The sequence below is a fragment of the Alternaria incomplexa genome (assembly GCF_024043165.1).
Source record: "Alternaria incomplexa strain BMP 0042 chromosome Unknown scaffold_8, whole genome shotgun sequence".
Taxonomy (NCBI): Eukaryota; Fungi; Ascomycota; class Dothideomycetes; order Pleosporales; family Pleosporaceae; genus Alternaria; species Alternaria incomplexa.
In genome coordinates, this window is record NW_026249857.1 from 1,450,986 (window position 1) to 1,478,544 (window position 27,559).

General features: G+C 53.3%; 9 protein-coding genes across 9 annotated transcripts; 6 read left to right on the plus strand and 3 right to left on the minus strand.

Moving 5' to 3' along the window:
* Positions 1-215: 215 nt before the first annotated feature.
* On the plus strand, positions 216-2,597 carry J4E90_006279 (uncharacterized protein; the record flags this gene model as incomplete). Its single annotated transcript, XM_051435826.1, has 3 exons — positions 216-246; positions 299-2,466; positions 2,520-2,597. 3 exons carry the CDS (start codon positions 216-218, stop codon positions 2,595-2,597), a joined length of 2,277 nt encoding a protein of 758 aa, XP_051290684.1.
* Positions 2,598-3,465: 868 nt separating this feature from the next.
* J4E90_006280 (uncharacterized protein) lies at positions 3,466-6,612 on the plus strand (the record flags this gene model as incomplete). The annotated part of the gene is made up of 2 exons (XM_051435827.1): positions 3,466-3,470; positions 3,843-6,612. 2 exons carry the CDS (start codon positions 3,466-3,468, stop codon positions 6,610-6,612), a joined length of 2,775 nt encoding a protein of 924 aa, XP_051290685.1.
* A 1,608-nt stretch (positions 6,613-8,220) lies between these two features.
* On the plus strand, positions 8,221-10,281 carry NRC2 (serine/threonine protein kinase, AGC; the record flags this gene model as incomplete). The annotated part of the gene is made up of 4 exons (XM_051435828.1): positions 8,221-9,055; positions 9,105-9,404; positions 9,452-9,836; positions 9,885-10,281. 4 exons carry the CDS (start codon positions 8,221-8,223, stop codon positions 10,279-10,281), a joined length of 1,917 nt encoding a protein of 638 aa, XP_051290686.1.
* Positions 10,282-12,106: 1,825 nt separating this feature from the next.
* On the minus strand, positions 12,107-13,450 carry J4E90_006282 (uncharacterized protein; the record flags this gene model as incomplete). Its single annotated transcript, XM_051435829.1, has 2 exons — positions 12,107-12,327; positions 12,403-13,450. The coding sequence occupies 2 exons, from the start codon at positions 13,448-13,450 to the stop codon at positions 12,107-12,109; spliced, it is 1,269 nt and encodes a 422-aa protein (XP_051290687.1).
* A 209-nt stretch (positions 13,451-13,659) lies between these two features.
* On the plus strand, positions 13,660-15,438 carry J4E90_006283 (uncharacterized protein; the record flags this gene model as incomplete). Its single annotated transcript, XM_051435830.1, has 1 exon — positions 13,660-15,438. The coding sequence occupies one exon, from the start codon at positions 13,660-13,662 to the stop codon at positions 15,436-15,438; it is 1,779 nt and encodes a 592-aa protein (XP_051290688.1).
* A 161-nt stretch (positions 15,439-15,599) lies between these two features.
* Positions 15,600-17,132, minus strand: ARP3 (Arp2/3 complex subunit, actin nucleation center; the record flags this gene model as incomplete). Its single annotated transcript, XM_051435831.1, has 5 exons — positions 15,600-16,502; positions 16,552-16,638; positions 16,688-16,962; positions 17,015-17,037; positions 17,098-17,132. The coding sequence occupies 5 exons, from the start codon at positions 17,130-17,132 to the stop codon at positions 15,600-15,602; spliced, it is 1,323 nt and encodes a 440-aa protein (XP_051290689.1).
* An 814-nt stretch (positions 17,133-17,946) lies between these two features.
* J4E90_006285 (uncharacterized protein) lies at positions 17,947-19,987 on the plus strand (the record flags this gene model as incomplete). Its single annotated transcript, XM_051435832.1, has 5 exons — positions 17,947-18,042; positions 18,091-18,122; positions 18,182-18,381; positions 18,431-19,687; positions 19,737-19,987. 5 exons carry the CDS (start codon positions 17,947-17,949, stop codon positions 19,985-19,987), a joined length of 1,836 nt encoding a protein of 611 aa, XP_051290690.1.
* A 3,390-nt stretch (positions 19,988-23,377) lies between these two features.
* J4E90_006286 (uncharacterized protein) lies at positions 23,378-23,989 on the plus strand (the record flags this gene model as incomplete). The annotated part of the gene is made up of 2 exons (XM_051435833.1): positions 23,378-23,608; positions 23,681-23,989. The coding sequence occupies 2 exons, from the start codon at positions 23,378-23,380 to the stop codon at positions 23,987-23,989; spliced, it is 540 nt and encodes a 179-aa protein (XP_051290691.1).
* Positions 23,990-26,587: 2,598 nt separating this feature from the next.
* Positions 26,588-27,538, minus strand: J4E90_006287 (uncharacterized protein; the record flags this gene model as incomplete). Its single annotated transcript, XM_051435834.1, has 3 exons — positions 26,588-27,162; positions 27,229-27,409; positions 27,464-27,538. The coding sequence occupies 3 exons, from the start codon at positions 27,536-27,538 to the stop codon at positions 26,588-26,590; spliced, it is 831 nt and encodes a 276-aa protein (XP_051290692.1).
* Between the last annotated feature and the right edge of the window lie 21 nt (positions 27,539-27,559).

The window sequence follows — 27,559 nt, forward strand, 5'->3', positions numbered from 1 at the left end:
TGCACGTGAGAGCGCGGGGGACGCTAAGGGCTTGGCTTAGGCGGAAGCGCGTCGCGAATGGTGAGTGATTGCTCGCGATGCTCTGGCCTGCAGTGGCGTGTTTGCTGAGAACAGACATCTGCAGTGCCCCAGGGGAACTTTGAGTCACAGAATTGCCTCTGCCAGCATCGCCAGTCGAGAAATCTTTGTCTCTTCCAGTCAATCAACCGCCCACCATGCCGCCACGAGCACACGGTCAGCAGCGAGGTACAAGCGAGCCTGAGATGAGACGGGAAGCATATGCTAATGGACGATACAGGCGCAGACACCATCCGGATACTCGTCGCCACAGACAGCCATGTCGGATACAACGAGCGCGACGCTGAGCGAAAAGACGACAGTTGGAGAACATTCCACGAGGTGATGTGCTTAGCGAAAGAGCACGATGTGGACATGGTACTGCATGCGGGAGACCTTTTTCATGAGAACAAACCGTCGAGGAAGTCCATGTACCAGGTCATGCGCTCGCTACGTATGAATTGTCTCGGAGAGAAGCCATGCGAACTGGAGATGCTGAGCGATGCGAGCGAGAACTTCGGAGGCATGTTTGACCACGTCAACTACGAAGACGAAGATATCAATATCGCTATACCCGTATTTGCCATTCACGGCAACCACGATGACCCGTCAGGCGAAGGCTCATTCTCCCCGCTCGATCTACTACAGGCGTCTGGCTTTGTCAACTATTTCGGTCGTACCCCAGAAGTCGATAAGATCAATGTGAAGCCGGTGCTGCTCCAAAAGGGTAGCACAAAGCTTGCTCTCTACGGTCTCAGCAATGTTCGCGACGAGCGGTTGTTCCATACCTGGCGAGACGGTAATGTCAAATTCTTTCAACCTGGTACGCAAAAGGACGAGTGGTTCAACCTCATGAGTGTACATCAAAACCACCACGCGCATACACCTACCAGCTACCTTCCTGAGAACTTCCTACCCGATTTCATGGACCTTGTCGTGTGGGGCCACGAACACGAATGTCTGATTGACCCGCGATACAACCCCGAGATGGGTTTCCATGTCATGCAGCCTGGATCCTCCGTTGCTACCTCACTCATGCCTGGAGAAGCGGTCCCCAAGCATGTCTGCATTCTGAGCGTCACCGGCAAGGAATTCACAACTGAGAACATCCGCCTCAAGTCTGTGCGACCTTTCATCATGAGAGAAATCGTACTTGCGGAAGAGAGGGAGATCAAGGAGAAGGAACTTTGGCGCGTCAGCGATAACCGTGCAAAGATCACCCAGTATCTGAACCAGGTCATCGAGGAGCTAATCGAAGAAGCGAAGAGGGATTGGCTTGAACTACAGGAGGATCGACAAGAAGATGACGACGACCCTCCGAAACCGCTTGTTCGGCTTCGTGTCGAATACACAGCTCCACAAGGAGGCGAGTTCCACTGTGAAAATCCGCAGCGCATCTCGAATCGGTTCATGGGCAAGGTCGCCAACATCAACGACATAGTACAGTTTCATCGGAAGAAGAAGGCAACAAACCGGGCGTTGAAGAATAATGCCGAGGAGCCGGATGCGGAGATACTTGCGGAGATCTCGATTGACTCAGTCAAGGTCGACAAGCTGGTGAAGGAGTTTCTTACGGCTCAGACTTTGACGATCTTACCACAGAATTCCTTCGGAGACGCAGTGTCGCAGTTTGTAGACAAAGACGACAAGCACGCCATGGAGCAGTTTGTGAAAGAGAGTCTCAGCACTCAGCTCAAGCACCTCATGGATGCCAATGACGTTGAAGAAGAGGAGATCGTCAAGGAGATGGCGGAGTACCGAGAACAACTAGAAGACATGTTCGCCTCAGGACAGTTGAAGAAGACCCGCAAGTCCAAGGTCAAGCCCAAGCCAGCTGGATGGGATAGCGACTTCGATGGGTCCTGGGTCGATCAGCCAGCCGCTATCATTAGGTCTGATAACGAAGGCGAGAAAGACGATGAGGAGAGCTTAGCGTCCATACCGACAAAGAAAGCTGCCACCCGCGGACGCGGCAAGGCAGCTGGCACAACCCGCAAGCCGGCTGTGGCTAGTAAGAAGGCAGCAGCTCCTAAGAAGGCCGCACCTGCGGCCAGGGGCGGGCGAGGCAAGAAGAAGGTCGTAGAAGAAGAAGAGTCCGACGAAGACGACGATGACGTAATCATGATCGACGACGATGATGACGAGGAAGTACCCGAAGAGGAAGAAGACGATGACAGTGCCGAAGACCTCTTCGTAGCTTCGCAAAAGAAGAAAGCTCCCGCAAGGAAACCTGCAGCGAAGACAACAAAAGTCCCTACGCGAGCCAAGTCACCGGCCAAGAAGACTACTACTGCGAGAGTGAAGGCGCCGGCGACTCAGACGAAGCTGAACTTCTCGCAGCCGCTCACGCAACGCAGTCAGCCCACGCGACCTGCTGCTTCGAGAGGAAAGAAGGCTGTGCAGGAGCCGGTAAGTGAAGATGATACTTGATGATGGGTTTACGTTTGCTAACATGTGTGCAGAGTGATGATGAGATTGAGTCTGATGATGCTTTCGAGTCGGCGCCCCCTCCCAGTGCGAGGGCTACTCGTAGGAGGTAGATCATACTATGGACATACATATAGTAGCACCACAGCATCTGTAGGGGAAAGGGCAGTTCGACACAGCGTATCTGATATAGCATAAAGCATAGCGAAGGCGTCTAGGAGTTTCACAGGAAGTATGCAGGAGTCTAGGAACGCAAAGTGTCTGTGTCCATGAGAGTCTGCTCATAAAGAATATCGTGAGTACACCCGTCTTTCAAAAAGCTCTGAGACGTCTCAATTCCAAGTCTTCCTTCCCCTTATACTGTGTACCATGATGTCACTATCGCACTTGATCACGCCGGAGCCCAGCACCGAGGTGTGTCGACCGCTCTTTCCTCTTCTGCCTCACCTGGCGGCCGCGCTTGTCCGCATCCCCACTTCTACATATCTCACGATGCTTCTCTCCAACCCTTCCTACAACGTCTTTTGGTCATCTCTTTCCTCAATAGCCAGCTCCGATCGGCTATCCGACAAGAAGTCGCGACAGGATGCGGGCTATAACAACCTACCCAACACCGTCCTTCGTCCACTCCTCAACACACACTTGTTTTGGTTCCATCTTCTTGTTCCGCCTTTTCTTCCTTCGCATTGCTGCGCTTCCGCTTTTTGGATAGCTGTCACTCGCTTGTTCACATTGGCTCCCATCAATCAGCTTTGAGGTACGTCGTTGTCTTACATATCCTCTACCACACGAGCATGCATCATCACAGCAGTATGTGGGGTCGGGAACCGGCACTAACGGCGACAGGATATTCGCATCACACCATCTCAGTCTTCTTCGTTTCTCCGGCTCGACATCTCATTGGCCCCGTAATACCAACGGCTCAATCAGGTCCACGGCTCGTTGCCTTCGGTACACCTATAGGGTGACGGACCGGCCATGATGTCGTTCGCATACAGAGTGGACGAACTGCTCGCACTTCGCGACTCGGTGTCGGAATCAGCTGTGTCGATTGAGAAGTTTCCTGATGAGGATGTGATCAGAGGTCAGTGCCGGGCCTATCCTCCTCACCCTTTCACTTTTCACCGTTCACCTTTCCTATCGAGGAACATCATACTCGACGCGTCTTGTATTTCCTTACCCTACTCACACTACACCCGACCGACTCTATCACACTCTTCTATCGCTAGGCTCGTAGCCTTCCTTTCTTCCTGCTACTGCTACACAACGAGCAGTAACTAATTGCGCTTCTCTTTAGAACACGTCCTTCGCCCGTCAGCGTCCGCATCGGCGAATCTGCCCAGCAGAGCATCAAACAGAAGCTTGCGTGTACCCACTCCAGCCAATCTTGTTCCTTTCGGACCTCACAAACGGCCATCACCCACGCCGTCAATCAAGCGCGGCAAGGCGGAAAAGCTTCTCAAAGAACACGGCAGCCCACCCGGTATACGAGTCACTGCAGGTGGCCGTATAGTCCCTAGCGACCTTCCACCGCTCGGCACGTCCCGATACGGAGACGCTACTTACAGACCACCACAACCATCACTGCGCGTCGCACCAGGCAACGTCATGCAAGCACCAGCTCACCAGAACCCCAACAACACCGCTCGCATTGAAGTCGTCGGAGGTCAACCTGTCATCTTCGTTGGCGATCGCATGTTCGCACTGCCAGCAGTCAACGCAACAAACCCTACGATGCCTCCCGCCGGCCCCGCTGCTATGGATCCCATAGGCAAGCAGATGCCAGATCCGTCTACCATGACCACTCATGAAGCTCCATCGGGAGCCGCGTTCGGGCCATCGCGCTCCAACACCCATACGCCGTTTGTTGGCTTGGACCTCGCGACTCTCAAGACGCAACAAGCTCTCAAGAAGCAGGAGCTCCGCACTGTAGAGCAGACTGAGGTACTGCAAGCAGGCCAGCAGAGCGAGGCATGGCGCGCGAGTATGATCGAGAAGAAGCGTTGCCTCATCGTCGAGCTCGACGCACTTCGAAAGCAGATAACGGCGGTCGAGTCAGACAACAGCACCACTCAACATGGCGCCTTCTCCGGCGCGAATGCAGGCTCAGCAGCTATGCCGCCTTTCGGACCGCAATTTCAGCAACCGTTTGCTCCTCCCATGTACCCCTTCGCGGCGCCGTATCCGCCCATGCCGGTTTATCAAGCCCAACCTCAGCCTTTTGGCCCGCTGTCCGCCTTCTCTGCGGAGCCACCACCTTTTGTTCCGACCGCGACAAACCCGCCTCGTTCTCCTCCAGGATCCGCCAGCCGCCGCTCTCGAGCTATTGAAATCAAGCCACCGCCTCCCGAGGAAGTCAAGAAGGGATCTGCTCTAAACCCGAAGAGTCCTACATACGAGCCTGTCATAAAGACTAGTACCACCCAAGGCACTGTTCCGCCCACTCCGTCACCAGAGAAGCGCTCTCCTTGGCGAGGACAGCAAATGCCAGTGGCTGGCAAGCATGACCGCCGGATGTCTTCGCAGAAGCATAGTCTGTCTAGCGTTGACACCATGGACTTCTTCCCTACAAACACGCATGAGCATTCCTCAACACGAGTAGCGCCACAGATCAAGGAGACTGAGCAGTCGTCAAATGAGAACACTGCAGTACCCTCTACACCCGAGAAACACTGGCCAGCTAGTCCATGGAACGAAGGCGACTCTGGCCGTTCCAGGACTAACGATCCTGCACCCAAGCTCACCTCGTGGCCTGAGGCATTTGGTAAACAACCTTCTCTGCCTTCCATACGTCAAGGCCTTTCGGAGCACTCTCAATCCACTATGATCGACCACGCTCCTACAATGGGCCCTACTATGTCAATCTCCGCTTCTAGCAGCAACATGGCGCCGCGAACCAGCTCCAGTCAACGCACCGGCACCGACGAGAACTGGCCTTTCAATGGCAAGCCTGTAACAAATGTCCCGTCTACATACCAGGAAGGCTACCAGGCCGGCTACGACCACGTTGGCATTCCTGACAGCCCCGAGGTTCTACAAGGCTACATCCAGGGTCTTCTGCACTTCCTTACAGACGAGTCGAAGAAGCGTCAAGCTGAGTATCGACGTGGTACTGATTCCGGGACGCCTTCGCTTCGAGGGCTTGTTGCTGGGTCCCTACCTCACGACGCTGCTGTCGAGATGACTTTTAACCACAACAACGCCAACGGGGCCCAGGAGAACGTTCGATCAGCGAAGGGTAGTATACCAGATGATATGCGCCGCGACTCAGGGTATGGCCAGCAAGGAAACGTTAAGGATGTTCCCGTTCGGTACATGGTTCGCAACGAAGCCATGCAAATCCCCAATCGTGTCGCCTCTGCCGCGCAGTATCTGAACCCTCCGGTGATGTTCCCTCAGAGGATGACGTCTGGATATCGACAGGTATTTCCAAGCATCGAGGATGATGCGAGCAGGGGCATGCAGGACAAAGGTATCGCGTCCCGAGTAGACACTATGCCAAACGGCGGCATGTCCAACCAGTCTTTCGGCAATCAGATCCAGAATCGCAGCTACACCACCTCACTGAACATGCAACGCTTCTACCTGACGCCCAAGGAGTTGAGTCCGAGCGAGATTGGCGGCTACGGCGCGCCTGCTCCTCGACACTTTGCCAATCAGCGCTTGTCGGGGCTCGATGGCGCCATGGACGACTTGTCGGAGATGATCAACGACACACACCTTGAGGAGCGTCGTTCGTCTGTTGCGGTAGACAGTCGCTCTACTGAAGCGCCCATGTCTGTGGAGTACGAGGAGAGCAACGCAAGCTGCTTCGGGGTATCCAGCAGCAAAGGCAAGCAGAAGGCGCCATCTTCCCCCGCAAAAGCATCGGATATCGAGCGTGGTACCGCAGCATCTTCACCCGCCAATCCACCGAGCTCCCCCAAGAAGTCCGGAGAGCATTCGCCTGCAAAGGCCAAGCTCGAGCAGGTGACGAACAAGTTCCGACGCAGCAAGAAGGACGACCCTCGAACCATGTCTCCCGACGAGAGGCAGAAACGTTCAGACAAGTGGCGACAGCGCTTTCAGCAACTCAAGAGGACCGAGATCGATGAGATAGAGGCGCATCGTAGGAACTCGCGCATCTGATTGCTCATTGTGCGTTGTCGTCGTTGTCCGCGTCAGACAGCCTGGTACGCTGGTTGGATACGTCTTCGGAGTCGTTAGGTCTTGGTATGATACACCCTCTTGACTCTCTTCTCTGTAGCAGAAAGTATCCTTGGATTCGGCCGAGGATTACATCACCCTCATCGAGTGGGCGACACGTCCGACATCTTCTCTTAACGGCAACATTTTCCACGTCCACGAACTTCCTTGAACAACTTTCCTCTGCGGCACAGCAATAATTACTGCAGCCCACGCATATCTCCGACAGTCTTCCTCCAATATTTCTTTTGACATTGGTGGGCTGGCAGAACACGGCAAGGGACGTGTCATGGGCGGAGACGAGTCATCTGGCCAGCCATCCACGTCTTATCTCCTTTCCGTCAGCATCTTGCGTATAACTTCAGCCATTGTATGAATAGGTAGTCAGTATAGTCATCCGTTGCGTAGTAGAATAATGATAATAATAATGAAAGCGTGTCTTGTATTCCGTGTCCCCTCTTTGCAGACATCTGGTCGGAATGAGCTGACGAGATGAATCGCGCACGGCCGATGTGTCGGAGTGACGGATAGGGTCCGAAAGCCACGCTACGTCGAAACAAGAAATGGTTCTAGAACAGATTGGCGTCCGAGGCAGTGGACGAAATAGCGGAAACATGCGCGTCGCCCATTACCAGCATCCGATGTACAGCTCCGTTAAGCATGTGTGTGTGTGCGAGTATAGCAGGCTGGTGGCATTCATTTACATTGGGTCAATTCAAGAATCACGATGGATGCATATGTCTCGGAGTCGCACAGCCGTGTTTGGTGCGATGACGTGCCGTTATGCTTTGCGCGTTGCTGATAAATCGGGAAATAGCGTGATTTATCGACAGCTGCGGTCGTGGGGAAAAGAGGCACGGTGCTAGAACGGTTAGATGGGTGCGCGTTCTTGGCTGGGAGCGCGGCACAGGGTTCGGATGACGGGTAGGAATCATCACAACACCAAGGCGCAATTGTCACAGGATCTGGATTTCCAAGCATTGCAAACCCATGTTTTGATGTTTGAGTGGTGGCTGAGTGATTGGTGATGGATGCGGTGTCAGTTTGGCTGGCTGGCTGGAGTGAGGCTAGGTGGCTTCGCACGCGGCTTCCCTAGGTAGACAGGGATTAGGGCGGTCCCACTTGGCCTCCGCCATCATTCGCCGCAGTCCGTACTTGTCGCCGGCACGGCTCTGGCTTCCTTCCTTCCCAACCTGCTGGCTGGCCCTACTACACCACCACTACTCCTCGCTTCCTGCTCCCGACTCCTCCCTGCTTGTCTCTGCAGCGCCGCCAACACCATTCACGCGCACTCCCCCCTCCCATCGCCTGCGCCTTCGTGACGGAGCCATTCTTTCAGCGAGCCGCCCCAGCCACACGCACCGCGACCCTGGACATTGCCCTCACCCAAAGTGACATGGCCCATTGATCGTGCAACTGCGCAAACACCGTCTCCCTGCACCCGCCCAGCTTCCGCCCAAGACCCCAGAGTCGCCCGCTGCACTCGCCCACCGGCCCTGTGTAACTGCTATGACGCAGCTCTTCAACTCGTCCACATCCAGCCACTCCACCATGGCCGAAAAGACGGAGAAACGCACCTTCTCGGGCAAGGCGCTGTCCACGAACAAGTCAGTCAATCCAAAGGACGGCCAGGTCTCGCAGCGCATCAAGAACTTTTTCCGCATCAACAGCAGCAACGACGCCAACAAGTCTTCCGACGATGGCAGCACAAACTCCAAGAACGAAAAGTCGGGGTTCCGCCAATCGAGATTCATTCCCCACATCTCGCGCAATCGCTCCCAGACCGTCGCCAGCGAAGGCAACCCCCTGGATGACAGCGTGTCGCCGACCGCGCACGCAAACCCGTACTTTGCCCACCAGGGACCGCCCGCGCTGCGTCATCACAATGCAGGCAGCGTGCCTCCATCACCCCCAGACACCCCCGCAATGCCCAAGACGCAAGTAAATGGCGCAGCGACTACCGACGATCACGCCACAACAGCTGGGAAAGAGGAATTGGCTAGGAAACTACGAAGGGTGGCTTCCGCACCCAATGCCCAAGGTCTCTTTTCTTCGGGAAAGAATACTGATAGGCCACAGACTGCAGAACTCGGCAAGCAGCCTGTATTACACCACCCCAACTCGTCGACCCTGAGCATGGTCGAGACGAATACCCAGGATCCGACTCACCTGCTACCCATAGAAGCTGGCAAACCCATACCCTCGGCAGGCCAAATCCGACAGTCTGTGGCTTTCAGGAGAACCTACAGCTCGAATTCCATCAAGGTCCGCAACGTCGAGGTTGGACCGGGTAGCTTCGACAAGATCAAGTTGATCGGCAAGGGCGATGTCGGAAAGGTTTACTTGGTGCGGGAGAAGAAGTCCAGCAGACTATATGCTATGAAGGGTGTGTGAATCGCATCTACAATTCAGACAACATGCGCTAACAATTTCAGTGTTGAGCAAAAAGGAGATGATCAAGCGAAACAAGATCAAGCGCGCATTGGCTGAGCAGGAAATCCTGGCGACCAGCAACCACCCCTTTATTGTTACTCTCTACCACTCTTTCCAGTCCGAAGACCACCTCTACCTCTGCATGGAATACTGCAGTGGTGGTGAGTTCTTCCGCGCGCTTCAAACACGACCGAACAAGTGTGTTGACGAAGATGCTGCGCGATTCTATGCAGCTGAAGTCACGGCTGCGTTGGAATACCTCCACTTGATGGGCTTCATCTACCGAGACTTGAAGCCAGAGAGTATGTTAAATCTCGCGCTCTACGCATCCCTGTACTAACAACCTTAGACATCCTCCTTCACCAGTCTGGTCACATCATGTTGTCAGACTTCGATCTGTCGAAACAGTCGGAGCCCGGCGGCCGCCCGACCATGATCCTCAGCGGCCGAAGCGGTACTTCCTCGAACAACCTACCAACCATCGACACGAAATCATGCATAAACAATTTCCGAACCAACTCGTTTGTCGGAACCGAGGAATACATTGCGCCAGAAGTCATCAAGGGCTGTGGACATACGAGTGCGGTCGATTGGTGGACCCTTGGCATATTGATCTACGAGATGTTGTACGGAACTACGCCTTTCAAGGGCAAGAACCGCAACGCGACGTTTGCCAACATTCTTCGAGATGAAGTGCCCTTCCCCGAGGGTTCTGGTGCGCCGCAAGTGTCAAAGTAAGTTGTAAATCACACCTGGTGTGCTTTCTGTGCTAACAACTATAGTCTCTGCAAGGCCATCATTCGCAAGCTATTGATCAAGGACGAGACTAGGCGACTTGGATCCCGTGCCGGCGCTTCCGACATCAAGACCGCACCTTTCTTCAAGACGACGTCATGGGCCCTACTCCGGCACATGAAGCCACCGATCGTCCCTCATCAAGGCCAAGGTGTCGAGACACCCAACTTCCGGAATGTTAAGGAATCCCAGAGTGTTGACATTGGCGCCGCGAGAGTCAAGGGCGTCCCGCTAGACTCTGGTCTCGCCACGCCGATGGGCGAGTTGGCAGATCCGTTTGAGGAGTTCAACAGCGTTACTCTGCACCACGACGGAGACGACCACCACCATGAAGATCAACACTCGTCGCATCTTCACCTCACACAGACCAACTCACAACGATAAACCAGGGGATAATTTCGTATGACAAACACGCGCACTGTATTCATCACTTACCGGAGGACCTCGTATATCGAAAGTCGTCCTTTTGACTCCACTCATTTGTTGCGACGGATCATAGACAAATGCGTTGCTTCCTTATCACAGCGGCGTTTCAGGGAGTTCATTCTAGCTTTCTTCGTTTCTTGATCGCGCAGGGATCTCTCTCTCTCTCGAGCTCGTTTTTCTTCTCTCTTACCAATCAGCATTCTTCGTGTGCTGTAAAATCTCTCGGGCGTTGTCTATATTTTTTTGTTGTGAACATGGTTGTGGATTATGCTGGTCCAGTGTCGTCTAGCTAGTCTGAGAGCGGAGGCAGCTTGGACAGGGAAGATGAGGATGGTGGTGGTCGATGGGTCGAGGGTCGAGGGATGGATGGTACTGGGAGGGCGTAGCAGAAGCAATGAGAAAGATATCTTTGAGATGCTAACTGTGCTGTGTGATGTAATCAGTGAAATTAACATGATGTCTTGTTATGTTTCGAAACTTCTGGTTGAGCACCCGTAGGTTATGATGGAGTGGTCGAGGGTAAGAAACGCATGGGCCAACGCGGAGTTTGCGGGGAAGACGCGACAACGATTCGCGAGAACCCTTGTTTCCTGTCAAACAACGCGACGAAACAAGGACGGACGCTACGCAAGTACCTTGAATAACATCGGCACGCCCAGCCCACACGACGTCGAAGTCGGAGATCGTATACCGGGATCCATTCTCGAGCAAGCTACACAGCAGAATCCAATCCAATCCACGCACGATCGCGCATCCAGCGCAAACCATCTTCACCCCGCCGCTACCTGATCTCCCACGCTCGCTCGCCGTCTCTCATATCCACGCGTGGATATAGATATAACACCAGCTACCTACCTACCTATCTACCTATCCATCCACACAACCACCCCAGTTCTATACCAATTGCACACAAACAAAAAGGAGGAAAGGAGGAAAGCAGACCATGGCCTCAGAACCCGCACCAGCATCCAGCGCAGAACAAAACTTCGGCGCCTCGCAAATGTCGGAAGGAGAAGAAAGTCTCAGTCCGCTTGAACAAGAGGTCTTGGATGAATATGCGAGGTTATTGGGGAATTTGAATAATGTTAGTCCACCCATCTTGTCTACATACCCACACGCACCTTCCCTCCGTTCCCCTCTATCCACCCCCCTCTATCCATCCACCCCCTCCTCCCAAACCTCCAAACTTCCTCACTAACACCACACCAAGTTATCATCCCTCCTCCTAACGCTCTCCAACAACCCCAGCGCCGCGATCCTCGATGGCCTCCGCGGTTTAGAAAGGAAAACAAGTTTGGTGTTTACGCTGCTCAAGGCGAGTGTGTATAGTATTGTTTTGAATCAGCAGATTGATACTGAGGGCGGGGATGGGGAGGGCGAGGGGGAGACGGGGGGGTTGATGGAGGATGAGTAGTCGGGGGTAGTAGTGGGTAGTAGTGGGGAGGGGGAGAGAGGGAGGTGTGGGAAAGGGATGGGAGGGAAGGGATGGGAGGGGGTGGAGGAAGGGATAAAGAGGTGGGAAGGGGAAGGAATGAGAGCGTTTGACGATTATGATACCCCACTAGAACAGCAATGTAAACACATACTTCGATACAGCGAGCGAAACAGAGAAGATGGTATGCAAGATAACATGATATGATACAAAATATCTACACAAGCTCTACATGAGCATTTCCACCTCATACCATGCCATGCCTATGATACATCTCTACTCTATCCACCCTCTTCACATGCAGGAGCCCAACAACAGTCATATAGCCATCCATACACCAACGTATATAGACTAATGTATGCTTCCTCCATAGTAAACCTTCCTCACATCCACCAACTTCTTCCCCCTCGCCCTCGCAATCTCATCCGGTAACCTCTGCTGCGTAAGCGCCTCCCACGTCGCCTTGATAACGTTCATTTTATTCCTCGACCGCGGTGTCTTGGCAGACAAATCCTGAAGACCCGCTGCGCGTGCGAGTTCGAAAATGAGATGTTGGACGCGGAGCCCGAAACCTGCTCATAGTCAGCCGGCATGTTTGCAAAAGGTAGTTTACGAAGAAGTCTAGGATAACGAGGATAATGACTTACCAGGCGGTCTCGCAAAGATCTGGACCTTCGTCGCACCGACCTTCTTCTCCAGATCGCCAAATGTGGTTCTGTTCTCGTAACGAGGGACAGGGCGCATGTTTCGTATGGCGCTCATGACGCTCTGCTTACGGCCTTCGTCCGGTTCTACGGATTTGCCTTCTCCGACGCCGAGGAGGCCGTCTTGGTTACCCGCAATGGTCAGGTAGTACATACTTCTTATCTTGCCCATGCGAGTCTGATTGGTAACGAAGTGCGTAACTAGTGTCTTGACGCGGATCTGGCGCAGCTTCTGCTTGTCCCAGCCGAGGTATTGCAGTAGGCGCTTCTGCCGTGGGTCCTCTTCTTCTTCGGTCGAGAGACGCCGGGTCTGACGGACCATGCGGTTTTCGACGCGGGGGAGGTCGGGTGCGATGACCGAGTGGCGCTCGTCGCCTAGGGCTTGGAGGGCGGCGGGGTTCTTGGATGTGTAGGTTGCGCGGGGGTCGAGGGTGGCTTGGGTGACGGCTGCGTCCATGGCTTTTTGTAGATTCTCGTCGTCTTCTGGTATGCCGTCCGGGTACATCTTTGCGAGATTCTCAGTGGCGATGCGGGTTATGTTCTCGTCGCGCTCGACTTCGTTGGCGATGCGGAAGGTTTTTGGGCCTTCGATGTCGTCGCCTGTTAGGCGCTCTGGTCGGTCTGTAACTGGGTCGACTTGCGCCAGATCGTCTTCGTAGTTCATACGCCATGGATCTGTTCTTCGCTGGCCCTGGGTGAGGACATCTCGGGCGTCGATTGTAGACTCGGCGGCTTTGATGGCGGCGATTTGCGAGGGTGTGTACTTTTTCTCGAGCAGCGTCGTCTCCGAGGTGTCGTACTTGGGGTACTCTGCTTCGGCGGCCTGGTTGAGGAGCTTGAGGTCATCGGCCTTTATTGACGGGTAATGCGGTCTCCTCTTGCGGGCTGGCCTTGCTGCGGAAGCGTGGAAAGTGCGTTGCGGAGGCGGTTTAGGAAGCGTCGTCGATGCTGCTTTGGTGAAGAGACATCTTGCGGGGCGGCAGACGCTCATTGTTGGCCTTGGACCTCCGGGTGAGGGCCAATTGAGCGCGGGGCGGCGGTAATAGCGGGTGGCCTGCGCGGCGTCGTGATGGTCAAAGTGAAGTTCGGAAAGTTCAGCGTGACTAAGCGGGATGGCAGTAATCCCTCCAGCCAATCGCCGTCTCTCTATCCCAGTGACTAACCTAACTTTCTCTTTTCTCCAATTTCACGATTTACTGCATGTACTCTCGGATTCTTACTCGACCGCTCCGGACACTGCTGGTCAGTAGCCGATATACCCAGATTGCTAGATACAGAATGGCTTCGTCAGCGGACAATGTCGCGCCTGTTGAGAGCAACGGCGCGAAAAGATATGCCGAGACGCCTCTACGGAGCGAGGAAGGACCACGAGGCAATTACAGATTCAAGAACAAGCGCATGAAGAATGGACATGCTGAGCAGAGCAAGATTCTAAAAACCAACGGAACCAATGAGGAGGTCTTATTGCAGGATGTTACTGCGCTAATCAAGAGCCTCAATATAGAAAGAGAAGGAAAGGAAATTTCGACAACATTGGCAGAAAAGTTCAAGGAGATCGAGGTTGAAATCAAAGAAATCTCTTCCACTGGAGATGGTCTCGGTTTCCAAAAAGGTTCAGATTCGGACCAGGTCTATGTCGTACCCTTCAGCGCACCAGGAGATATCGTGACAGCACGACCACACAAGCACTTTGAGAAAGAAAAGTACTCCATGGCCGACTTTGTCAACGTGATCACGCCCTCATCCCAGCGCGATGACTCTCTAGTAAAGTGCCCCTACTTCGCCAGCTGTTCCGGCTGCCAATTCCAAATGCTACCTTACGACACCCAACTCGCGCACAAGAAGACCATCGTCGAGAAAGCCTACAAGAACTTCTCCAACCTTCCACCAGAGCTCATTCCCACCATCGGCGACACGATCGGATCGCCATTGCAATACGGCTACCGCACAAAGCTAACCCCCCACTTCGACGGCCCACCCGACGCCCGCCGCAGCGACGGCCGCAACGGCATAAAGCGCACCTTTAAGGAAGTGCCACCCATCGGCTTCATGAAAAAAGGAACCCGCAGCACAATCGACATAGAAGACTGTCCCATCGGCACAGACGCCGTGCGCGCCGGCAACAAGCGCGAGCGCAAACGCGTCGCAGACACCATATCCACCTACCACAAAGGAGCCACGCTCCTCCTCCGCGAATCCACCACCCGTATCCCCAAGACCGATTACGACGCCACCAAAGAAACAGACGCCGACGCCGTGATTGAAGACCGAGGCACGCACATCCACCGCAAAATCTGCATAACAGACCCCAACGCCAAATCCACAGAATACATCTCCGACGAATTCCAATTCGTGAATCCAGCCGGTTCCTTCTTCCAGAACAACAACTCCATCCTCCCTGTGTTCACACAGTACATACGCGAGAACATTTTGCCTTCACCCGGCCAAGACCACAAGATCACCCATCTCATCGACGCATACTCTGGTTCCGGTCTCTTCACCATCACGCTCTCCGCGCTATTCAAATCATCGCTTGGAATCGACATTTCATCCAGCAGCATCGAGTCTGCAAGTACGAACGCAAAGTTGAACAACTTGCCGGAATCTTCTACGCGGTTTATCGCGGCGGATGCGGCGAGGTTGTTCGCTTCTATCAAGTCGCCCGCGGAGGAGACGGTCGTTATGCTGGATCCGCCGCGGAAGGGCTGCGATGAGTCTTTTCTGAGACAGCTGGTGCAGTATGGCCCTGCGAGAGTGGTGTATGTGAGTTGTAATGTGCATACGCAGGCGAGGGATGTGGGGGTCTTGGTTGGCGGGATGGCGGGTGTGGATGGGGGTTTTGGGAAGGGAGAGGGGTGCTATGAGATTGAGAGTTTGAGGGGCTTTGACTTTTTCCCGCAGACGGGGCATGTGGAGGGGGTTGCTGTGTTGAGGAGGAAGGGCGGTGGGGGAAAGGGTGTTAAGGACGTGGAGTCATGAGGTTGATCACGGTTTCTTTTTAGTATGGTTAGTGAGCGATCAAAGGCATATCGATCTGATGTGTTGATTGTCTTCTCATTGTCAAATGTTTTGCTGTCATCTCGTGCTCGCTCAATAAGCCATGCCAACATCTACACACATTCCCTACGATATCTCGTCGCTTATGTGCTTCCTGGACCACCCAGCAGCGCGAATCTTCGGACAATGCTGGGACCAATCTCGTCGTATTCCGCCTTGGTGTGGCAGTAGCTCTTGAACTCTGGTGTCTGACCGAGCAAGCTACCACCGAACCATGGGCCGTGTCTTTGCCTCTTGTGCGTGATGACTTGTACGTCCAGACCACCACTCTTTGCTCCTCCGCTCTTCGCTTCCGAAGCCTTGATCCTTGCGTCGACCATGTGCCTGATATCGCGCTGCAGGCGTCGGCCAAAGTCCTTGTATAGTGTTGATCCACCCGAAAGCACAATGTTCTTATAAAGCCCTCTGCGTACATCGATGGGAGAGGATTGGATGACGGTGTCGACAATGGTAGGTAGCGGGGTGAGGAAGTCGGAGGAGTAGATCTCGGGGTTGAAGAAGATCTCGGGCGCGAGGAAACGTTCGTAGCCGACATCGACGGATGTGGTCTTGCCGTTGGGATAGTTGACGGTGTGCTTCTTGAATCGGTCGTCTGACTCGCGGTCGAAGCGGGCGAACTCCTTGACAATATCAGGGCATACGTAGCAGTATTCCTCCTTGATGCGCTCGGCAGTCTGGAGGGAGGAGTCGGGTTCACCGCGTTCTCGGAGGAGCGATTGTACGAAGTTGGTGATGTCGCGACCGGCGATGGGGACACTCTTGATTGAGGAACCGATGACGTAGCCTTCAGCAACGGGGATAACGTGCGTGACACCAGCTCCGGAGTCGATGACAGTTCCGGTGAGGGATCGGTCCTGCACCTTGGAGCTAGTCCATGACGCGGCCAGGGCGAGCACAGCTTGTACGGCAATGTAGAGACCGGCGACGTTGAACGACTCGAACATGATTTCGGCGGTGGCTTCGCGGTTCTCGGGAGGGTTCAGTGGCTATGCCTTGTTAGCTCCATCCTCCAGCGATTGTAGAAAGATAGCGTACGGGCTCGGTGAGGAGGAAGTGGTGGTCCTCAGGCTCCACTCTCAGGTACTTGAATATCGAGTTGGACCAGAAGCGTTCCATAAGGTCCTGCATGCCATTAGTACACCCTACCCTCGATCTGCATGCCTCTCCATACCCAGTTGTCTATCTGACCATGCCTGATCGGGTAGTTGATGCCATAGCCCGCGCCTCCAGCTGCGGCCAGAGCTTCGTCGCCGATGAAGAAGTCGAGGTCCTCGGTACCGCGCTTTCCAGACAGATGCCCACCTGGCCCAGCTCCACCAGTCAGGAATGAGGGCTTGTTCGCAACGGCTGGGCGTCCAGAGCCTGATCCGCCGCTACCGCCTGTTGGGCCTTTGGTAGCTATCGCAGTGGGGAAGACGAAGGAGGGAGAGTCGTTGCCGGCGAAGCCTGGGGAATTGTTATTAGTGGTCAACTCGACGAATTGAATCGGTCAGCGTACCGAGCTTCGAGTATCCCGTACCGCTATAGCCAGTGTCAGTACTCGATCGCAACGTGGGTGCCCATGGCCAGCGGGTAGCTTACTTGTCCATGACAACGGCGGGGGTTTGAGACGCCATCTTTACTGCTGCTTGGCACAAAAACGAATATGCAACGCAGCTCAGGTGGTACCTGGTATAAGAGCAGAAGCGCGTGGGCTGGGTGTCGAGGTGGCTTCGTCAAAGAGGTGACGACGGCGGTCGGTGCACGTTGTCGAATCAGGCACCGCCCCGCTCCGCCCTTGGCAGCGGAGTGAGACGAAATAGTGGGGAAGGACTTGCTCACTTCGTCAACACGATCGCTCCTACCTCCCTGATCTGCCGTGCCTACCGCTTCAACAGAGTCTGTGTCATACCGCAAAATACTGCAACCACATGGCTTAGGCTGATACACAGAGGAAAGAGCCATCGCAAGCTCATTTTTGACATCGCTGCTAACCTCCTCTCCACTGACTGTGCCCCTACAGCGCTCATCGAGCATCTCTCCCACTCTCATTGCTCACCCCGCCGCCACAGGTCACCATCGCCTTTACATCGGCTCATCCTCTCCATTAATTTCTCATTGTTCCCCTCCTCAGTCACCTCGTCTGTCCTGGAATTACCTATCTTCTCTCCCGAACCTACACCTGCACGTGTCTCGAATGACCGCTTAACGACCGTTTCCACAGTCAACCTCACAGCCGTCTGCTGCTACCGCCCACTTTGGAGCGACACCGGATCATCGCAATAATCGGCCAAACATCCCCGCCCCGGCAACAAACGCCCGTCACGTCTGTACAGACCCAGAACTGCAACCAAGCCTCATCTGAGAACCGCCATCTCTCACTGGATTGCACTGGATACGTTCGGCCTGCGCTTCCGCGACCTTTGTCGACGCTTTTCCACTCACAAAGGCATGTCGGTCCCTAGTCGTCACTATGCACCCATAGACGGAGCTTATCATATTGATACGCACACACGCAAAGCCTCGCGTAGTCCGCCAAACGATGATGTATGCTGCATATATGTTCATGCTGGCGCCGGCTACCATAGTCACCAGAACGAGAGGATACATCTGGAAGCGTGTAACGAGTGAGTTTTCTGGTGTCTTCTCTAGGATGTCCCGCCTACGCTCATGCTAACAAGCGCAGTGCCTCACAGCTGGCCATGTTGATTCTGAAGAACGGTGGCTCAGCGCTGGATGCCGTTGAAGCTGCAATTAAGACATTGGAAGATCGAGAAATCACCAATGCTGGCTATGGAAGCAACCTCGCAATGGACGGTGTGGTTGAGTGCGATGCCTCCGTGGTCGACCATTACGGACGTAGCGGAGCTGTCGGGGCTGTCGCTCGTAAGTCTAGCAACTAAAGGCTATGGCTCAGTACTGACAATGGTTACAGAAATCAAGAACCCTATCTCGCTAGCACGAATGGTTCACGACCACACGATGAGTCCACTTACGCTGCGTCGAGTCCCTCCAAACCTCCTGGTGTCGCAGGGTGCCACCGAATTTGCTGTGGAGATGGGTATGCCGATTCTACCCCACGACGCACTCATCTCTCCCGCCGCGAAAGAGCGCTGGATGCGATGGCGTTCCGACTTGAGGTCTGCTGAGCGCAAGTCCAGGAAGAGCGGCGCCCACCCGTCCTGTTGGAAGATCAGAGACAGTGTGGCACCAGCAGATGAGCGAGCGCACGAACGCGTGCGCGAACAACACACCCAAAATCTGCTACGCACCCACAAATCCCTACTACAGTCACAGTCACCTCCGCTTTCAGACGATGTGATGTACGACCAGGCTGAGAATGCATCTTCCGACCCCTCAGTTCCTCCTTCAGAGCAGTCATCGAGCTCTTGGATCAGCGATGAGCAGACTAGTGCACCCGAACTGGTCAACCAAGCCTCGTCATCTGCTGACGTACGCCCACCTACTGTTGCGGATGCTTCTCGCAATGCATTTGTCAACAGCACGCAACAGATCCCTGCCCTGAAAGAGTACCGTCGCGATGCAGGCTACGAGAGCATTATGGAAGATGCGCAGATGGAGGACATAACCTACGCGCCAAAGCCCCGCAAAGCATGGGCGGATGGGTCTGGGGAGGAGTTTGACTCTGATTCGAGTGCGCAGACAGCAAAGGGCAACCCCATGGAGAGCTCTCAGTGTGATGGTATCGACCCTCGTCTACCACAGACTCCCGACGAGAACTCGGTCAATTCTAAATTCGCTACCGCATCGACACCTCTGAGTCACGTCAAAGAGACCGCGCCACTACCGCCGATGCCATCTAATTCGAGCCGCCATGAACCCGAGGAAGATCACATCACCGACACTGTTGGGGCTATCGCAATAGATAGCTGGGGAAACATTGCTTGCGGTGCATCTTCTGGTGGCATTGGCATGAAGTATCGAGGGCGCGTGGGCCCAGCAGCTCTCGTCGGCGTGGGTGCTGCAGTCATCCCCGTTGACCCCGATGATCCCGAGCAGACATCTGTTGCGACTGTCACAAGCGGAACCGGTGAGCACATGGCAACCACTATGGCCGCTACGGTATGCGCCGAGCGTCTCTACCAGAGCGTGAAGAAAAGCCGTGGCGGTGACTATGTTCAAGTCACCGAGGACGAAGCTCTCAAGGCGATGATCGAGAACGAATTCATGGGTACACAGTTCTTGTCGCTATCATGTGCGATATACTAACTCCATGCTAGGTCACCCAAGTGTCAAGCACAGCAACTCCGCAGGCGCCATCGGTATCCTTGGCGTCAAGAAGATGCGCTCTGGCATGTTGCTTTACTACGGACACAATACCGACTCTTTCGCCATGGCGTCCATGTCATCCGAAGACGACCGACCTGCTTGCTCAATGTCGCGCAGCAACGGCAACGGCCAGATCGCGCAGGGTGGACGGATGATGCCCATGAGGCGCAACAAGAAGACCAAGTCTACCCCTCGTCCATGACCGTGATCATGCGCGGATACCTGAGCTGCTGCCCTATGAACCTATATCTCTTATCACTCTGAGCCTCACACCCGGATGTTAGCCGAGGAGCGTTTGTCACTGCCTATGTTCTTGTTCTCCTTTCATTCGTGTAAAAGCATATGCATCTATGGTAGTTTTATACCCCTGCATGGTGGTTGTCTTTCCTGTCCTTCTTCCATCAGCGAACGGTGCTTTAAAAATCTCACAACAGTATTGTTAGCCAAGAAAAGTTCATATGTGTTTGCATGGGGAGACATGTAGTGCAAGGTTTAGACGATTAGCGATGAAATTCACGAGCATCATTGCATTCAACTCGCATGTACCTAATTCTTCTCATGTATTTCTTGCTATTTCTCACCATCTCTGCCGCTGCTTAATATAGTTTGCACGTAGTCTTAGTGCGTACGTTGTAAATCCGGAGAGCCGCTTGGCATAAGCGGCGAAGTAGCTGAAATCCATGGACGGCCCGAGCGACTACCTACGTATGTACTAGCTTCCGTACTACACACAACTGAACACTGTCCTCGACTTTGCATCTTTGCGTCTTCGACCATAACACCATAATCGCTGAGTGACACCACGGGCATTCTGCTTGTACCACCCAATAGTTTTAGCACTGTAAGTCGTCACTCTATGAAACCTTCGGTCGCTGTGCGTGATACTGAGCAAAGAAAGCAACTATACACCATGTCCACTACAAGAAGACCATTGGGGCCCACACCCATTCCGTAAGCGAGATCTTCTAGTCACTATAGTGGGGACGATTCGATATGGCCTCACGACGGCTGGCACTACGACGTGCCATCCCCACAACCATACACCTTTGTCATCATTGAAGGCGTGCTACGTAGCCTACATCTCTTAGTGAGGGAGCCTATCTACTCCAACAGATTCGAGCGACGACCGGGGTACTTTGCGATGGTCAGTAGCCAAGAGACAGGTATCTACGAGGGCAATCTCCAAAACTTTCGGAGGTACTTTGCTAGCTATACCAACGGACTAGTGGCAGTCTTCAAGGCCAAGATGGAGGTAAAAGCATGGTTGGAAACTATGCTGCCGTCTATAAGCGTATACAAAGAGACAATATTGCCTAAGGCCGTGCGATCGAAGAAGTTCTATATCATAGACGATGGGCGCGAGACAGGTATCTTCAGATCCAACTGGGAAGACTTATATGGGGGCCTCTTTGGCAATTCCAACGTATGATATGGAGCCTCTCTGACTATGTTAGAAGTACAAGCTTGGTTGGAAACGGTGGTTGGAAATGACGGTTGGAAACGGACAGGAGGTGGAGTGATTTCGTAAAACCGAATGTGTCTATCAAGGAAGTTCTTTATCACCCATCACATACGCAGCGAGTTTCACGGATTAGAAAGCTCTCTTCAGCCTTTTTCACGTCTTGTATGTGCAGTGAATCTCAATTAGGCTCTCCATGTTCGTTGCGCCAAGCACGTTGCTGACAGTCTACGCTCTTCACCTTTAAGGTTGATATCCCCATCAGGACCTTTCGGATCTGCTAAGATCAAGGTATGCACTGGTGTTACATGATGCTGAAGTACTGCAGAAGTCGGGACCGGACGCGTGAGAAACCTGTAGACACAAAATTTGGTCTGTACCTTGCGTTGAGACGTGAAAATTCGTTCGTTTCATCAGTACTTAGTTTCCATCATCAGGTTTCTGTTCAGGTTGTTCGAGTGGTAATTTCAATGTGGTAGTTTCCATCAAGAAGTATCACTGACGTAAGTACGCTGTATGAGGCTAAGCATCTAACAAGATTCGGTTGACGTTCGTAGCGAGTTCCGTCTTGTGGACGAGATTATGTGATCATTGCGAGTACCCTCACACTGAAACCTGAGCAGTGTCACATGATTTCGTAGCTGGCGACAATCTGTTATTTTTCATACGACATCTGGCTTCAATTCTTGCATCTGTGTACCATCCGAGGTCGGCGCGGCATCATGCCAGGGCGGGGCCGGCCACTGGCATCCATGTACGGGGACGTCAGCTCTTCGCATTTCCCGCACCCTGCGCCTGGATAGGCCCCTGAGGATACCTTCCCACTAGCGCCAACGGTAGCGACCGTTTGCTACACTTAAGGCTATGCAATTAGCTGCACCTACGCTACGCTTCTAGCTTAGCTTATCTTAAACGCTATTATGTCACTCGCTATTCGGCCTGAGATGGACAGGTCGAAAAAAGCCATCCCCAAGGCTGTTCTGCATCATTGCGTAATCGTGGGCTTCTATCGCTCGTTCTTCTATAGTGTATGGTATCGCGCATCGCTGCCAAGGCAAATAATATCCAACATTTTCTTCTCGATGGCGATCTTATTCTTGATTTTCTAACTGGAGGAAGGACTAGGGTCTCGGTCGGATGCGGAAACGAGTTGCATCCGGATCTGCTCCCCGCTGCTGAACAACGTCTCCCGAGGCCTACCGGTACCATCGTAGAGTAATCAACCGCAAATTCTTACAAATGCAATACCTGGCGCCAAGCACCTAGAATGGACAACGTTTATACCAGCCCTCGACCTTGAACCTGATCATTTGAGTTAGCAGTTCTTTTTTTCAATCTTCATTAAGCTGACAATCTTCCAGCACATGAACCCTCACCCTCTATCCATCAAGACACTATGGGCCCCCAGACACAGAAACAGTGGGTAATTCGCGGCAGCAACGGTTTCGGCTCCCTCGAGTTCCAGCCGGACGCTCCTGTTCCGTCTATCGGCGACCGGGAGGTCTTGGTTCGCTGTATGAGCAGCAGTATGCCCCTCTATCTCTGCCATAGCTGATTGAAGTCTACTAGTCCACGCTGCGTCGATTAACTTCCGCGACTTAATAATTGCCAAGGTACGCTCCAACTTCGCAGTTCTAGCGGCCGTGACTCAAGCTTGCATTCCGGCCACGCCTCTTGGTGGCTTTCGGCTTCCTCCCGCTAACAACATCCCCAGGGCCAGTATCCCTTTCCAGCCAAAGATGGCGCAGTACCAGTGGCCGATGGAGCTGGCATCGTTGCTGCCGTTGGATCTCACGTGAGCCGCTTCCAAGTCGGCGATCGAGTCACGGGATTGTTTCACCAGGATCACCTTGCGGGGCCTTTCGACACCAGCTATCTCCATAGCTCTCTGGGCGGTGCTCTCGATGGCACTCTTCGAGAGTATGGCGCGTTCTCGGAGCAGGGTCTTGTCCGCGCCCCGACAAATTTGAGTTTGGCGGAGGCAGCGTCACTGCCGTGCGCTGCACTAACGGCCTGGAGTGCTCTCTATCCTGATGAAGGCCGGGCGCTTAGACCTGGAGACACGGTTCTTACCGAGGGTACAGGCGGTGTCAGCACCTTTGCTATCATGGTAGTTAACCATCACATCTTAGCATGAGAGTCTTGGAGCTAATGCTGTCCAAGTTTGCCAAAGCCGCAGGGGCCAAAGTCATTGCGACGACGTCGTCGGATGAGAAAGCTCAACGTCTCAGGGAGCTTGGTGCGGACCACGTGCTCAACTACAGAGAGAATCCAAACTGGGGCGCGCTCGCCAAGAGCTTGACGCCCAACAAAGACGGAGTCGACCTCGTAGTCGAGGTTGGCGGGCCAGTATCAGCCAGACAGGTAAGCCCTCTGTCCAATCCGTGCAATGCTGTGCTTGTAAAGCAGAAGCTGATTCACTCGCCTGATTGGTAGGCGCTCACTGCCTTGAAGACCATGGGCGTCATCTCGATGGTAGGCTCGGTTGCCTCGTATGCCTCGGGGGAAGAAATGAGCCAGGCACCAACCTTTCTTGAAACCGTCCTCGGCCTCTGCACTGTGCGGGGGGTGACTGTTGGGTCAAGACGCCAGTTTGAGGAAATGAACCGTGCTATTGAGCAAAATGATATTCATCCCGCCTTAGACAAGAGGCTCTTCAAACTAGAACATGCTCGAGAGGCCTATAAGTATTTATGGGATCAGAAGCATATTGGAAAGGTTATCGTGCAGATTGTCGATGAGTAGGCTAGCATGTAGAGAAATGCAACTAGACTCTAGTGTTATAGGCGGAAAGAGGCCTGCTAACGAGTATGCATTTGTTCTATATAGAGAAGAAGAAAGATAAGAGAAGAAAGGTTCTTCTTACGCGTACGACTCGCTCCTTGTAGGCCTTGTGCTTTACTGCTTTAGTCGGCGCTAAGTTGTACGTTATGTAACTAGAGCAGTCTGCTTAATACGGCGTAGCCTCTTAAATATTAAAGTAAGTACACTATTACAAAGACGCTGTAAACGCTATAGTAAGGCTAATTATAATTCACGTATATATAAGTAAGATATAGTATTAGATTCTAAGTAGAATAGTCTATTATAATTTCTAATTATAGTTTTGTACAGTTCTACACTGTTGTGCGCAGTTGTAGTTTTAGTAGAGTCTTAGCACAGGTAGGCAACTCGGGCGTATAGCTAACTTGCCTATAGAGTGCGTTATACTTATTATACGCTCTTTAAGCTATATTCTTATCTTAGTCTAACTCTATATTATCTGCAATACGTAGTAAATACGCTAATTACGTGCACCTATCTTCCCCGCCTGCTAACCTATAACATTACCTTGTGTTATACATGTACTGTGCTTTATTCAAGGTGGTAGAGGTCTGTAAACAGAATGTATCACTCTATGTACTTCTAGCTGCTCGGTAGGGTACCAGCATGATGATACGTGTTGTTGGGAAGCTTGCTACTAGCTGCACCTTGTGAGGCTGTGACGATTGCATGATGCCTGTTATGATCAACCTGTTGGCCACCGTGACATCTGTTGGCGGCCGTTCGCTGCGGTGCGTGCCTTCAGCCTCATCCTCTTGCCCGCTATCGCTACCGTCGTGTCCACGGTCTTGCAAGTCTCGGGAACGCGAAGACATAGCTCCCTCCTCTACATCGTCGTATTCCGAGCTATCAACTGGCTCTTCTTCTGTAGAGGGCTTCCCCTTTAATTTTGACCAATACTCTGTTACGAAGGAGTTGTTTCCGCAACCTGCCAGGATGGGGGTTCGTGTTGGGACGGGCGCTGTCTGACTTTCGAGTTAGCGTGGACCACCCTTTTGGCGCTTATTCGGCGGAGGTAGCGTCGGTTGATCTATTGGGTCAGCCTTACGCTTTCGGCCCTTGGGGGTCGACTTGGGGGCGGCATCGGCGGCTCTCAAGACCTCCAACCAGTGTATCATCCCCTGAGAAACTCATTGTCTAGCGTGGTTCATACGCGCGAACTCTATCATTGCATCCGGATGTCTGCAATAAGCGAGATTCGGGGCTTCGTGGGAGGTGCTGAGGCCGGGACCTTGAACCGTCCGGTTGTACTCAATGCAATTCGTAGATTTTTTGATGGAATCATCATCAAAAGCCTCGTCGCAATCGCCCACGATATGGGGGCCAGCGGACGATGACGAGCTGGCAAAGCTCGAATCCCTGATCTGCCTTCCCGGCGACACCGACACTCAGCTTCCCATGACCAACGAGGGTGTCTTCTACTTTCCGGGTATGAATACTCACATGATAGCAGCTGCGGAATGATGGTTCTTCTCTGCGGCGTCGATCGTAATTGACTTCTGTAATTCGAACAGTCCCCATTTCTACTGCCGATGTGCCTTCCAACGGATATCCACTAACGTTAACAGTACGGCAGATGTCAACGCAACGAAGGTATAACTTGCGCAACCTCATATTGAACGAGACCTTCAAATAGGTGTTTCGGCCTGAACTTCATGCCCGCGGCCTAATTCCCTTCTGTCTCGAGAACCCAAACCTTCATATAGAAAGATGCATTGACCTGTTCAATAACCTACACCCGGAAGGCTTTATATGGTCCGATACATTCGTTCCCGATCTCGAATTTAACTGGCTGAAACCTACGGAATGTTTCTGGGTACTGATTCCTTGGATCGAAGAGGCCTATGAGCTATTGTCATGCGGGATGCCACTCCATTCCTTCAGCTCAGTCATCGATGGCTCGACCAGAGAGATCTCCGAGATCTGGAAACTGATCAAGTACGCTGCGGCTACGCAGGAGGCGCGACTCGAGCAATATCGGCTTCTGAAACAGGACCCACCTCCTAGGTCACATACGCTGGATTACTATTTCTGGTTGGCTCTCCCCACCAACTTTGCAAAGATGATCCGCGAGATAGTAGAAGGCTCGTCAGTCGTCAAGTTTAAAGGGGACGTAGGTGAGCCTTGGGATTCAGATGCGTTTTTGTTCGAACGCAAAGATTGGAGCGACGAGCAGTGGGACCAAGATTGGATCGATAATATCGTTTGCTACGGGATTTCCTCGAATCGATTCCGGCAGGCGGCAAACGGGTATGCTATCAAGCCATATGCGCTAAGGACGACACGTCGTTTCGTCAGACACGGAGAAGGCGACCCGAACGATACACAATCAGGTGTGTGAGTGGCGTACTGTCACGCCACGCCTGAGCATCTTCGCGACCTCCGACACCCAACTACAGCAAATACAAATCGGCTTTTGCGACTACATCGCTGCATCTATCGTGCTTCTATCACAAGAACATGGTGTCTCAAGTAGATAATCCATCGTGGGATCAGCTCTTCAATACATCGCTTCCGCATTTACTTCCCATCATACCCCTTCACCCCCTTGACCCCACTCCCCTCAACCTTCCCACTCGCAACCCCCAAACTCCTCTCAAACGCCCCCGTAATCCCCATCTGATCTGTCAACACACTTACCATATCAAACCCCCTCTCCACATACCCCCTCGCATCCTCGCCCGAGTTGCAATACATAGCCACCTTCTTCCCCTCCGCATGCGCCGCCTCCTTGATTGTCTCAATCGCGTCTTCCAGCTCCTTATCCATAGTCGGAGTCAAAATAGGATGACCAATGTTGTTACCAAGATCAAAGGGCCCGATCAGCAAACAGTCAACGCCGGGCAAGGCGGCGATTTCACGGCAGCAGGCTAGTGCCGACGCTGTTTCTATCTGCACAATGGTAAGGAGCGAAGTGTTTGCGTGGCGCAGGTAGTAGGTTAGTGGTTCGTTTGAGAAACACTGGGTTGGTAGCGGTGAGCCGAAGCCGCGCGTTCCTTCTGGCGGGAATTTGGCGGAGGAAACGAGTTTTTTGGCGTCGTCAACGGTGTAGATGAGCGGGACTATGACGCCGTGGGCGCCACTGTCGAGGGCGCCTGGGGTGGTGTTAGATGCCACTTGGAGACTTTGGAATGGGGGAGAAGGTGGTAAAGGTAACTTACGTTTTACCATCCAGGGTTCGTTCGCGGCGATGCGGACGAGAGGGCTTACGCCCGCGTGGGCGATGGCGGTTACGGCTTCGTGCATTTGGCTGTCGTTGATGTTGCCATGTTCGGTGTCGACGCATATCCAATCAACGCCTGAACGAGCAATTGCCCGCGCGTGATTCGTGCCTGGAAGCATCTGTCACACCATCAGCCTTGACGTTAAGTCAACTTCGCGTTGTGTGTTGTTTACCTGCCATCCTCCGAAAGTCGGCCCTCCTTTCTGGAAGGCCTTGTATACCCGGCTTGCTTCTTGCAGGGTGTTCATGTTGCGGGGATAAGATGCGAA